The sequence below is a fragment of the Protomyctophum bolini genome, assembly GCF_963924005.1.
Source record: "Protomyctophum bolini genome assembly, chromosome: 8".
Lineage (NCBI taxonomy): Eukaryota > Metazoa > Chordata > Actinopteri > Myctophiformes > Myctophidae > Protomyctophum > Protomyctophum bolini.
This window is the reverse complement of record NC_137869.1, coordinates 21,886,909-21,899,918: the sequence shown is the minus strand read 5'-3', so window position 1 is coordinate 21,899,918 and position 13,010 is coordinate 21,886,909. Positions and strand designations below refer to the sequence as shown.

General features: G+C 43.2%; 1 protein-coding gene across 1 annotated transcript; it reads left to right on the top strand.

Annotated features, from left to right (window-relative positions):
• Window positions 1-9,775: 9,775 nt before the first annotated feature.
• On the top strand, window positions 9,776-12,723 carry LOC308320609 (diencephalon/mesencephalon homeobox protein 1-A-like; the record flags this gene model as incomplete). Its single annotated transcript, XM_080771156.1, has 4 exons — window positions 9,776-9,929; window positions 10,514-10,692; window positions 11,073-11,541; window positions 12,302-12,723. The coding sequence occupies 4 exons, from the start codon at window positions 9,776-9,778 to the stop codon at window positions 12,721-12,723; spliced, it is 1,224 nt and encodes a 407-aa protein (XP_080627282.1).
• Window positions 12,724-13,010: the final 287 nt, after the last annotated feature.

Below are 13,010 nucleotides of genomic sequence, written 5' to 3'. Positions count from 1 at the left end.
CATACGTGTGTCTGTGTGAGTGCATGTCCGGGTGTGTCTGCTGCACAGCTGCGTAGGTGTGTGACTGTGTGTGTGTGTGTGTGTGTGTGTGTGTGTGTGTGTGTGTGTGTGCGTTGAGGTTCCTCGGTCAGTGGTCACTCAGAAGGTTAATGCTGAATATAGCAGCTCTGTGTGTTTGTCATGCAGCTAAAGCTTAAAACGGCTATGTTGCAGAAGAAAGGCATAAAACCCAGATTATAGGACAACAATAAAACCATCCCATATGTTTATTCCGTAATACACTGAAACACAAAGCTTATTGGGTGAAGAGCTTGACTAAACAGGAGTGCTACAGTATAATGTTGCCATTATGTAGGTGATACTCAGGTCAGTGGAGAGCCTATTCAGATCATTGACCTCTAGGAACTGGCAGTTTAGAGCCAGGATCCACCGCTTGTGTGTGTGTGTGTGTGTGTGTGTGTGTGTGTGTGTGTGTGTGTGTGTGTGTGACTGTGTGTGTGACTGTGTGAGACTGTGTGTGTGATAACCCAGCTCTATTCCCTGTGAGATGATAAAGCTTATAGCGGTGTCAGGAGCAGAACTCTCTGTTCCTCAGCATGTGTCCTGAAGAGAGAACTGGGCGAAGCACTCGGTGCAAAAGAGGAGGAGAGTCCCCACTCAACAGTGACTTAATCTCAACATATGAGCCTCAATTCTCTAAAAGACTGGATCCAGATGACCTGCCGATGTTTTAAAGCAGTGTTGATCAGATTTAGCAACAAAAGACAGATGTTGGGGTTGTGAGGTATCCTGCAGGGAGAAGGCTTTCATCACACAGAGAGGATGAGTTCTCTCCCCTCAACTCAACCAAACCGATCGCTTTAATTGAGAAAAGACTTAGAGCTGTTCCTAAGTGCTCCCAAATCTGATAAAACAGACTGAGAAAACCAACTTCTCCATGTAAGTGTGCTTTGCTCTGTGACGCTGATATGGGAGCAGAGAGGATTACTCCAGGATGGGAGGAAGGCTTTGCAGGGGATGGGAATATAGAGTTTCCTGCTTTATGGGATCATGATAGTCAAATTCTGGATTGAATCCATTTGTCTGTAACGTACGAATGTTCTTAAAGGGGAATGCCACTGAATTTCAGCAGTTAAACAAGCATTTATAGTAGTATGATTATGTCTGACCTTTTTTCTGCAAACAATTGTGTAAACACAAACATTGAAGATGATAAGAGCGCCCCTCACTTCACAACGGTGTGATTTTTTTAATCTGCAAAGTTTTAGGCAGTTAGCGGATGCTCTTATCTATAGAGCGACTTTCAAAGTGCAAGGTTGGTGTGATGACCTATAGCCCACCGGGATCAACAGTGTAAGTGGTCGAGGAATTAGAGTGCTTTGAGCTACACTGTTACTTGAATAACAAATATACTTTTAACCTGGCATCTATCTAAATAATGTTCAAACAAGAGGAAGCATAAAAGCATTTTCTGATGCTTCTCAGTTCTCAGGGAACCACATTTGCTACAACTCCTGTCTCTCCCCTCCCCTCCCATGCCCACCCCTGCCCACCCCACTCCACCCCACCTCACCTACCCTGCTCCTCCTCTCTGATGTGAGGTGAGTGTAGAACTCTGGGGTGCTGAAATTCCCAGTCCCAGTTCTTTCCCTGGTTGATGGTTAATTACCCCAGATAAATCCACTGGCAATTTGTCAGACTGTGCCTGTAGCTCCTCTATTCTCCCCCTACACCACCTCAAACCACCATGCCCAACCCCTCCCTGCACATGGTTCTAAGCTCATGTAATGAATCACTAATCACTCGGTCCCTGACGAGCATCCCCAGCCCATTATCCCTTAATTACCCCATATCTGAGGTCCTAATACAGGCCAAGAGGGGGCGCTCTGTGAAATGTAGTTTGAAATACATTGGAGGTGATTCAAGTGAATCTTTGTTCTGTTGCATCCTTGTCTGTGAAATTGTTGTAGCATCTGAGAATGTAAATGAACACTGGCTGAAGATTTGTGTTCTTTATGGATGAGCGTAATGGTTTCTAATCTATGCAAGAGTAATTGATGCTTCACTAATACATTTTTGACACAAACAAGCTTCTTTTTTTTTACTTTGTACTCTTTGATAATTTGTCTGATGTTTAGTTATGTATATAAGATACATCTGTCTACTCATTCCAGATAGTGGTGAGAAACACACAAAACCTGACTGATGGGATCATGGAGCCAGAGTGTGAACTATAGCTTGTTCTCAATCTCCATTAGGCGTCCTAGGATCCAAATGGTTCTCTTGTGGAGCATTTGGGCCGCAGCAGAAAATGAACCCCTAACTCACATTTGCAGACGCGGCACTTGGGATTCGGAGTGAGTAGCCGCAGAGCAAAGATAGAAATTGGAATTGGCAGCCGACATGAAATGGGGTCAGGGGATTTGTCCCCGACGCACATACTGAACATGTGCACGAGAGAGGGTCCTCTGATTTTACAAGGGGGTCTGTTCAAACAATGGCACTGGCGATGAACTGTAGTTTACAACAGTGCTCCCACTATCTGCCATGGGCTTACAGTTCTCTACTACAGAGCTCATCTGCATGACATTAACAGTTGTCTTTTAACGTTTCTTGGAGCATATCCATGCACCAAGGTTAATCAAGATTCTTGTTGACATGGGTCCACGTGAATGCTAGATTAGCCACATAATTTAGTTCGCTCATAGGACAGGGTCAGCTGTGTGGTGTGATGGGGCAGGCGGGGAGGTTATGTGTGTGTGTGTGTGTGTGTGTGTGTGTGTGTGTGTGTGTGTGTGTGTGTGTGTGTGTGTGTGTGTGTGTGTGTGTGTGTGTGTGTGTGTGTGTGTGTGTGTGTGTGTGTGTGTGTGTGTGTGTGTGTGTGTGTGTGTGTGTCTGAGTGAGGTGAGAGATTCCCATACTCCCAGTCCCTTGTCCTAGTCTGAGAAAGAGCAGAGATCACACACTTGTTGCCTGTAGTTGCTTTAACACAGCTAGATCAATGAGAAGTATTCTTAAAAATCCAAAGCTGACAGGTTCCCCCTGCCCACTCTCCGGAATAGTTAATTTTCAGAATTGAATCTCTCTAATTTTCAGCATCTCATCTTAGGATCTTAAAGCTTAACTTTAGACACAAAAAAATTCCCAACTATGGCCCTTTAGGAATCCTGGTGTCCGATTTTTTGTCATTGCCCTGCTGAAAGCCTGTCAAAAATGGTTAGCTTCTCCAGTGAAACTACTTCTTTGCATCTTAGCTCCAGGTCTTGCCCTGTGTCTGCACAATTTCTTTCTATCCTCTTGTTTCTCTCCTTTTGTTTAGATAAAGCGAGGGATTAGGAAAGATTTGCCCCCATAAAGTAGTGGTTTGATGGGCTTTTATCCCACCATGTTGCTAAAGCTGTGTAGCCCGTGGATTAGGAGCTGACAATAGAAGCCCTTGTGCTGGGCCGCAGCCTGAGGGGCACAACCAAAGACTGGTTCTCAGAAAATGGGAGGAAACAAACCTGCCAACCTCGATATGTCAAGTCTGCCAGAGGAACCATTCAGAGGACGGGCTCTGGCTGCAGTGCGGGGCGACAGGGTTACAGAGCATGTACTGGGATAGCAGGAGGTGTTCATTTGGTTACATTTGCACACTCAGAGCTACAGACCTGCAAGGGCCCCCTTGCCTCCTAAATACCAATAATTATCATTATAAACTTGCGTTACAAAAGGATACTGATGAATTATCTTAAATTGGTGAAATGTTGGCATCCTCTTCTAACCAGTATAGTTGCATGTCCATCACACTGTTCGATGTGTTCAAATTTAAGTGATACAAGTTAGATAGACCAATCTGTAATGCATTAACAATGTGGTATGTGTGTTGTGCATTCTCTCAGAATATCAGTTTCATACCACAATATACTGTACAATGTGATTCACTTAAAATAATGATTAAGAAGTTAATCGTATGTTATATTGGACTATACCCAAATAGCAACCTGTTCTGTAGCTCTTTCTAAACTCTGTGAATTAAGCTAAACTCCAGCTGAGCCCAATTTAGACAGCCCTGAGCCCACCGTTGATATACCGCACTCTATGGTCACTGGTCAGAACTCTATGGCTCACACAGCCCATGCCCACTAAAACCAGACGGACTAACCTCATTTCCCCTTGCACTAAATTTGCCCCAAAATCTCTTGTCTTTAAAATGGTATCATGCATGTGGAGAGGGAAAAAAGAAAACATGATCATGTCAGGTGTTTGGGTTCGTGTGTGTGTGTGTGTGTGTGTGTGTGTGTGTGTGTGTGTGTGTGTGTGTGTGTGTGTGTGTGTGTGTGTGTGTGTGTGTGTGTGTGTGTGTGTGTGTGTGTGTGTGTGTGTGTGTGTGTGTGTGTGTGTGTGTGTGTGTGTGTCGTGTACGCATCCATGTCCTTTGACACAAGGGAAGTGATTTCTGAGAATAGAAAGAGAGGGCGAGGAGAGATTTGTCCCATTAAGTCAGGTATCCGACACTTCAGAGGGAAGTCTTTGAGGTGAATGCCCAGCTAATAACATGGCCAGAGGATTGCTCGTGGCAACTTGCTTTGTTACAGCAGTCACACCAGTCCCCAGGTAGCAGTCAATGCTAAACCATACATCAAAATGATTAATTTCGTCCAAATGAGCACAAGCTAACCTTGACTAAGAGCATGTGCACTTGTGCAGACTGGAGCGGCTGGATTGAAACATATTCATGAAGTTCACCTAAACGCAATGCTAAAAGTTAATGAGCTCTGAAGGCTGATGGCATTCAGGCACGTGTCTCGCTTGGATGTAAAATTGCAATTGTATTATTTTATTTGTTAGTGCTCTATTTTCTATTTTAAGAGTGACACAAAGCACTCTTGATTCCAAGACTGAACATAATTTAGGCTCACACTGCAGGCCCGGCTGCATGCTGCGCGGCTTGATTCAGATTTCCTCGCAGACTCGCAGCATGGATAAAGTTTGATACCCTGAAAGTGGTCGGGCGGCTCACGTCATTTCGCGCGGATGATTGAGAGCAAAGACGATCATTCACACCCGGAGAAGCTAATTAATATGATAAAGTATGAATGCAGGCGGAGCGCAGAACAATGAGAGCGCAATCAAATCCATGGAAATCTGAGATGAGTTTGGAAATAAGGGTTTATAGAAAATTATGCCAGAATGGGTGTTTATATAGGAACGTGATGCGTATATCAGTTTATCATCGCCATCATGCATGATGCGAGCCTGCAGACAGAAGAAGGGGGAACGGAGAGGAGAGTGGTGTGGGCCGGTGGCTCTATGTTATGGACTATAGCCCGCGGGGCCTAATGGTGCTCTAATAGCGGTCCTTTTTGACACTGACGTTAAACCCATCAGCCGCGCTGGACATTAGCCAGCATTAAGTTCCTTAGAAAGCTGATTTGGGGAAGAGCAGCTGAGAGGAATTCCTTCTCGCTTTAATTGCTTTAGAAACGGTTCCCACAAAGAGACACTGGCCAGATTTACCTCCAGTTTAAGTTCTTATTTCCATCGGTTCACAAGTTAATCCGATTTTTCTTGAGGCCCGAATACTCAGTGATATATTGTATAGCCTGCTAACAATAGGGGAGAAACATAAGGACGAAATGAAAATAATTTAAGGTAGGGTATAGGCCTATCTGAAAATTATTATAAATATTGTTAATATTATTTATTATACGAAATTCGAATATGCATTGTTGTCATCAACATAATTTTGGAGGTATATTTTGTATTGGTTACAAAAATATAGAAAATCTACGATTTATTTATGATCCACTTGTTGCTTTAAAATGTCCATTGTTTGTCCGTTCAAAAAAACGTCAAATTAGCCTATCTATAAAGGCCAAGTTTGCTACTTGAATTTCAACTGAATTTCTGTGAGAAATAAAGACGAAAACAAATCCTTATCCTTCAGTCAACTTAACTGCAATGAGTTAAGTTTGGCCCATGGAGAAGCTTTGTAAGCATCCTAAACGGCCTGGGCATGCAGCACACACAACCATTCTTTTCACACGGGGTTTTGTCAGAAGTCTAAGGTTGTGCGATTGAATGTGGCCAAAGATCAAATTGAGTTTAGGATTTTACCCCCCTCTCAACAAAATTCAACAAAATATGCAAGCTTTACATTAAAAGGCTACTTTTCGCTGCCCCTAATTCCAGCCTAAACGGTTTTTTTCCGGGAGAAGAAATCTTTTCTAAAAAAGAAACCTTGAAGAAGAGAGGGGCATTATTGTTTTAATCCTCTTACCAGCAGTCATTTTAAGACAGTTTTTTGGAGGCTGAAATGGCGTCTTGTCTCCCTCAATCCTAACCTAAATCCCCCCAGGCTGTATAAGGCAGCCTTCATGCATCTCTCCATCTCTCCAACAGAAATTATTTACTTGAAAAAAAATAGGCAGGCGTAAATAAATAAAGCAAATACAATTAGCAATTTAACCTGCAATTCTCCGTGCTCCTGAGCAGAGCTCCAGACTTCCTTTGAAAACTGAAATCATTTTGCTAAAGTATTGTAAGAGTCTGACAGGCCTCCGGTGCTCTGTGCCTGCAGCTGAAAACAATAGAGATCACGATGAGAAGAAATAGACCCATTGTCTAACATTTAGGAGGACATTTACCTCAAATCACCGGACATATCAGTTTTGTTGATTTTTTTAGATAGTATTGTACATGATATATTGTGTATTAGATTAGTATTAGGTCTTAATTGCCCTTTGATCTCGCCTACATCTTCAAGATGTGCCATATACACCACAGTCCTGCATGTGTTCATTTAACTATCTGGGAGTATAACAATGTTGCTGTGCACTGCACTGAATTCAGTAATGATAAAGTGAATGAGTTAAAGGCCTTCCGTATAAAACAAAGCTCCTGCACCTGCACATTTGTTCCCACTTTCCGTTGTTACTCCATTAACAAGCTCAATTAATTATTGCCCGCCACGAAAGTAACTAACGGGATAATAGGCTATATCTTGAAAATTTATACTGACAAATATTCTTGTTACACCTTTAGCTATACAAAATTTACAAATGCACATGATCTGAAACATGAAAATGGCATTTAATGTGTGAGGGAACTTGTATAGCCTGCATTATAGCATGCATGGAGTATTGACTATTGAGAGAGAGGGGGTGTGGTGGTCGACCAGGAGAAAGCGATGTGATTGGCACAGAAAAATAACCGTTTGAAATTCCGTGTGACCTCACCGCCAGCGCTTTAAAGCTGCTCCGTGTGCCCACATTACCCCAATGCACGATCACACCCTGCCTGGCTGTCACCTTCACTGCGTGCGCTGCGTGAGGTGAAGTGCTGCGGCGGACACGGAACTTAATACTACGGAATACATATTGGTGCATCATTTACCAAGGAAGGAAGCTCTCAGGGTAAACTGCAGCGAATGGAAACGAACATTTAAAGCAGCACTTTTGGAGCAGAAACATCCCAACGGCTTTTCATCAGAAATTCGATTCGAAATCTACAAGACTGCAGTGCAGACTGTGCAGTGAAAGGTAAGAACTATTTTGGGGAAAGGGGTATCCTAATCCATATATATATACTTATCGTGTTCACATTTCTTGAGTTCGCCAACCCACGGAATTGAAGAGAATATTTAATATATTATTGCGTATATTCTTGTCACTTTTTTGTGCTTTGGATCATGTCTTTGTTGTTATTTTGTTTTGTTTGTCTTTGTTAATTTCTACTAAAGCCTAGCCTATCCATCTGGCTATAGAGGGACGGAACGGTTTCGAACTGACTAACTAACCGAGTTTATAACTTTGTAATTATAATGTATTATGATCGTTTCATATCACTCCGACCAACGTTCGAATGCCCCAGCCCCGACTTGAAGCGATGCCATGCATGGTAGAGCATGCCATGGGCCTCCGGCAACATTTAGTCCTTCAAGTCATAAATCCATAACAATTAACATAATGAGGCTTAAATCATCACCCAAGGCTACCGTATTCTTTGTCCCTTAAGATGAGCATATGCTCAATATTATGAGCTATTCACCGTGTAGCTATATATCTGTATCATCATAACAAGTAACAAATAGCCTATATAGTCTGTCACATGCTTTCTTTTTTAAATAAAATTGACACATTGAAAAGCAATCTGTAACTTGTAACACACGCACGCACGCACGCACGCACACACACACACACACACACACGCACACACACACACACACACACACACACACACACACACACACACACACACACACACACACACACACACACCTTTCACGTGTCAGACTGCAGGACTGATGATAAATTAATAGCCTTGTATAGTTGAAACCTATTTGCACATATTTAGACAGGAGCCCAACAGGGGATCCCCATGCATATTTCACTGAAGACTTACCATACATCTCGATAAGCCCCCGGGCGTTCCAAGCCGGCCTGGGGCCCACCACCACAGATTGAAATAAACGGGCCCCATTCATCTGAAAGTAAATATTTTGCCCCCTCTGTCAAAGCTATAGAGCCGGCAGAAGTTTATACGAGGTCGAGGTTCCCACCCGCGGCGGAAACGCGCACAAAATAAACGAGGCTAAAAAAAATGTCTCAGGAAGAATATGCTGACAACTATATTCTCATATGATTTTAGGTCACTATGCTATATGCACAATTTGCAAACTGTGCGGTGCTTTGGCATGAAATGCTTTAGTTCAATAAAGCCTCGTGTGCATGATTGACAATTAATTCCTGTAGGACGCTTTCCCGTTTTTCCCCATTGGAGGGCATTTTTACAGACAAATATTGCATGGATACTATGGTATACCGAAGAAATTATATATTATATATAATAGGCTACATAATGACAACACTCAAATATCATTATTATTATTATCATATTATTATTACTATTTGTATTACTACATTTATTCTGACCGTTTTTGAATAGAAAGGAAATGATTGGGCTACAATAAAAATGTTAATGCCTAACTTTACAGTGACATGAAATATATGCCAGACTGGCAGTTTAAAATATATAATAATAATTTAAGATACCTTTTTAAGGAGAATGAAATACTGATGAAATATATACAATGTTAGGTCTAAGCATATTTTAAAATAGAAAGGAGAGGTTGCACAAGTAGTCATGATGCCAAAAATACTTTTTATTGGGTTTCTTTCGACAAACAAGTTGCCTACTTCAGGTCTATGCATATTGAATTTAAAATACATTACAAAACATTTTAATTTAAAGTAAAATGATCAAATGATCAGCCAAATAGTCTGCTTTTTCTCAATGGATAAATGTTATTCTTGCTTTCTCGAATATAAAAGTTGTTCACTTATTTTATGGCCATAATGAAATGAAAAATAAAAAATAAAGGCTCGTGAGCCATATGACTAGCCTACCTTATATATCCTTTGAACCCTAGAGCCTGATAATTGCAGACTAGCGTTTCATAATAGAATCCCCGGTAATATATATTATATATATATAAGTTAAAGCTAATCATTTATCATAATTTGTTTGAGCATCGGATTATCATTTTATTACATGCTTAAATAAAGATTAAATGACCAGAAGAGAGTTTTATGCATAAGTTCTGAATGAGTTGTGTGTGTGAATTTAGGCCTATACCTGTTGCTTAATTCAAATTGACCATTTAAAATATCTTGGCCTATTTTCATGGCTTGAAAATGTGCCTCTCCATAAACACTATATGAACAAGGTATAGACTAACACCTGATATTCACTTTGTTTGTCTTTATTTTTGAATGTCTCCTCTGTAGTCATCATGCAGCACTACGGAGTAAACGGGTACTCGCTCCACGCCATGAACTCACTGAGTGCGATGTACAACCTGCACCAGCAGGCGGCGCAACAGGCTCAGCACGCACCTGATTACAGGCCCTCCGTGCACGCACTCACCCTCGCAGAGAGATTGGCTGGTAAGAACCAACCAAATGCTCGTTTATCTGGTTATTTTGGTCTTCATATCGTTGGTTTTCTGTTGTTTCTCTTCTCTTATGTTTTTGTTCTTGCTTACTGTAAATCGCTTTGGATTAAGAGCGTCTGCTAAATGCCTAAATTGTATGATCAACAACTTATTGTCTGTCTAATCAGCGATTCCCAACCTGTGGGCTGGGCCCACTAGTGGTCCATGAGGATAATGCAATGGGCCCCCAAATCATTGGCAAAACACCAAAGATTTTATAAATACAAAACATTATGTACAAAATAAATAAATGTGATGGTATTTTTTCTTTAAAACACTGAAGAATGAGTTTTTCATATCGATTAATAGGAATTAGGAATTAACTAAGCTCACCCGACATCAGATGGGTGGGCCACCAACACTTAGAGGTTTTCAAGTGGGCCCTGATCCAGGAATGGTTATGAACCGCTGTGGTCATATAGATTTCAGTCAATTCAGTGCGGGCATTATTTGTGATGGGACCATGCATGGTCTCTTTTTGTACCCTCAAGTTAAATTGGCCATGTTTCTTTTCTTTCAACGGCTGCACATTTCAAGACATCATCCTGGAGGCCCGGTACGGCTCCCAGCACAGAAAGCAGCGGCGTAGTCGTACGGCCTTCACTGCCCAGCAGCTGGAGGCCCTGGAGAAAACCTTCCAGAAAACACACTACCCTGACGTGGTGATGCGCGAGCGCCTGGCTATGTGCACCAACCTCCCTGAGGCCCGTGTGCAGGTGAGAACCCATAACCAATAACCATGATGAATATACATTCAATATAATATATTGAAACCATTTTAATCTGCTCTGAAGAAGGCTGTTTGCCGAAATGTGTCAGCGTTCTCAATAAAACATGAGAAATTGCATCTGAGCCATGTATGCATGGGCTTGTATCTTTTATTTTGGAGTGCCGCTTTTTACACTTTGTTGGTTTATGAGTTAAGTTATATTTAAAGCTGAGCACCCAATGCCTCAAACCAAGGGCAGTTTCCAAATTAAGTGCGCCTGCTTTTGTTTCTTTACCAATAGATCAGAAAATTAACTGAGAGCAGAGGTACTTGGGATATACGACTAAAGATCGCATTGCATACTAATTGTATTCCTTGTATAACCAGGTGTGGTTCAAAAACCGCCGGGCAAAGTTCCGTAAGAAGCAGCGTAGCCTGCAGAAGGAGCAGCTTCAGAAACAGAAGGAGGCCTCGGCGGCGTCCGACGGCTCCCAGGATGACGCCAACAAGGCCGACCCCTCCCCCGCCATCTCCACAAGCACCACCTCAACCTCCTCCTCCGCCCTGACCTCCTCAACCTCTGAGGCCCACACGCCTCCTCCACCGCCCTCGTCCTGCTCCTCGCAGTCAGACGCCGAGAGGCTGGGAGGAGGGGCGGCGGAGGCGCGGCCCCAGCCGGGGGAGACGAGCGTGGAGGTGAACGTCACCTCCCCCGAGCCCTCGGACAGCGAGTCGGCGATGGAGGACAACGCAGAGGAGGAGTTGAGGGGGCAGACGAGGACGGATATGAGAGTGGAGACACAGGGGGAGCCAGGGAGTGTCTCCCCGTCCTGCAAACGCCTCAGCCCCACACCAGGTATGAGGGATCTAACATGCGTTTTTCTCTGCGTACAATATTTTTGTAAATTCAGCTATAGTGTAGATTCTTGTCCTAACACAAACATTAAATGCCATTGACAATGAATGGAGAATTTACGTCATATGTGGACGAGCAAATCGACATGTTACATCATGTTAATGTACGATGATAAGAGCACCCCTCTCTTCACACGGTGTGATTTTTTATTTATTTATTAAAGAGCTTTACAGAGATACTGATAGAGTGACGTATTCAATTAAAAATCACACCCGTGTGAAGTGAGGGGTGCTAATATATTAAAGTCTAACTCATGTTGATTAGGTGATGTAATGGTTATGTAAAACAAACAGGGCTGTATTTTGCACCAAGTACCAGGTCTTATTACCTAACTTGAGTAAACTAAAGACCTGGAGGCGTGATCAATGCCATTTGGCTATTCTGAGTGGCCAAAGAGCATTGATCACGCCTCCAGGTCAAGTTAGGTAATAAGACCTGGTACTTAAGACACGCAAAATATAGCCCTGTGTCAAAACAAACATTAAATTCTCTTTATTGTTAATGGCATTTAATGTTTGTGTTAAGCACAAGATGACGTAAAATTTCCCTTCATTGTCAATGGCGTTTTTAAACCTGTATATAGGAGGGGCTAGCGCCCCTCAAAAACAAGTATAGAAAAATAAATGTTATTTATAAGATATGAGGTCAGTGTGTGTGTGTGTGTGTGTAGTGTATTCAAACCTCTCCTCCTTCCCGTCAGACTCTCCGTTGGGCTCCCCCACCCTCCCGTCCTCCAGCAGTGTGACGGCCGGCCTGCCCCAGAGCACCGCGTACGCCTCGTCTCCCCTCAGCCTCTTCCGCCTGCAGGAGCAGTTCCGCCAGCACATGGCCGCCACCAACAACATGGTCCACCACTACCCTTCCTTTGACATGAGTGCCCCGCCCTCGATGCCCTACCTGGGCATGAACGTCAACATGCCGCCGCCGCTGGGCTCTATGCCGTGCCAGTCCTACTACCAGTCGCTGTCGCAGGCCCAGCAGGTGTGGAACAGCCCCCTGCTCCAGACCGCTCCAGGAAGCCACCCGGGCAGCCTTAACAGCAAGACCACCAGCATTGAGAATCTTCGTCTGCGGGCCAAGCAGCACGCAGCCTCCCTCGGCCTGGACACACTTCCTAACTGACCGCAACCCCATCCCACTCACCCCGACGCCAGGATTCTCCGTCCACATCTCATGCCGCTCTGCTTACCCAACTCTTTGTCATCACAGGGGCATGAAACTCACCACTATAGGAGGACACACCAGAATATAAAGTATATATCTCATCCCCAAGGCTGGATGGATGCACTTAAATAAATGACCATTACTGGAACTTATTAGACATGCCAAGTGGAAAAGAAAAAATATACAATTCATGCCACCAAGACTGCAAAGACTGGAACATTGAACAGTGCTGCAGTTGGGTACAG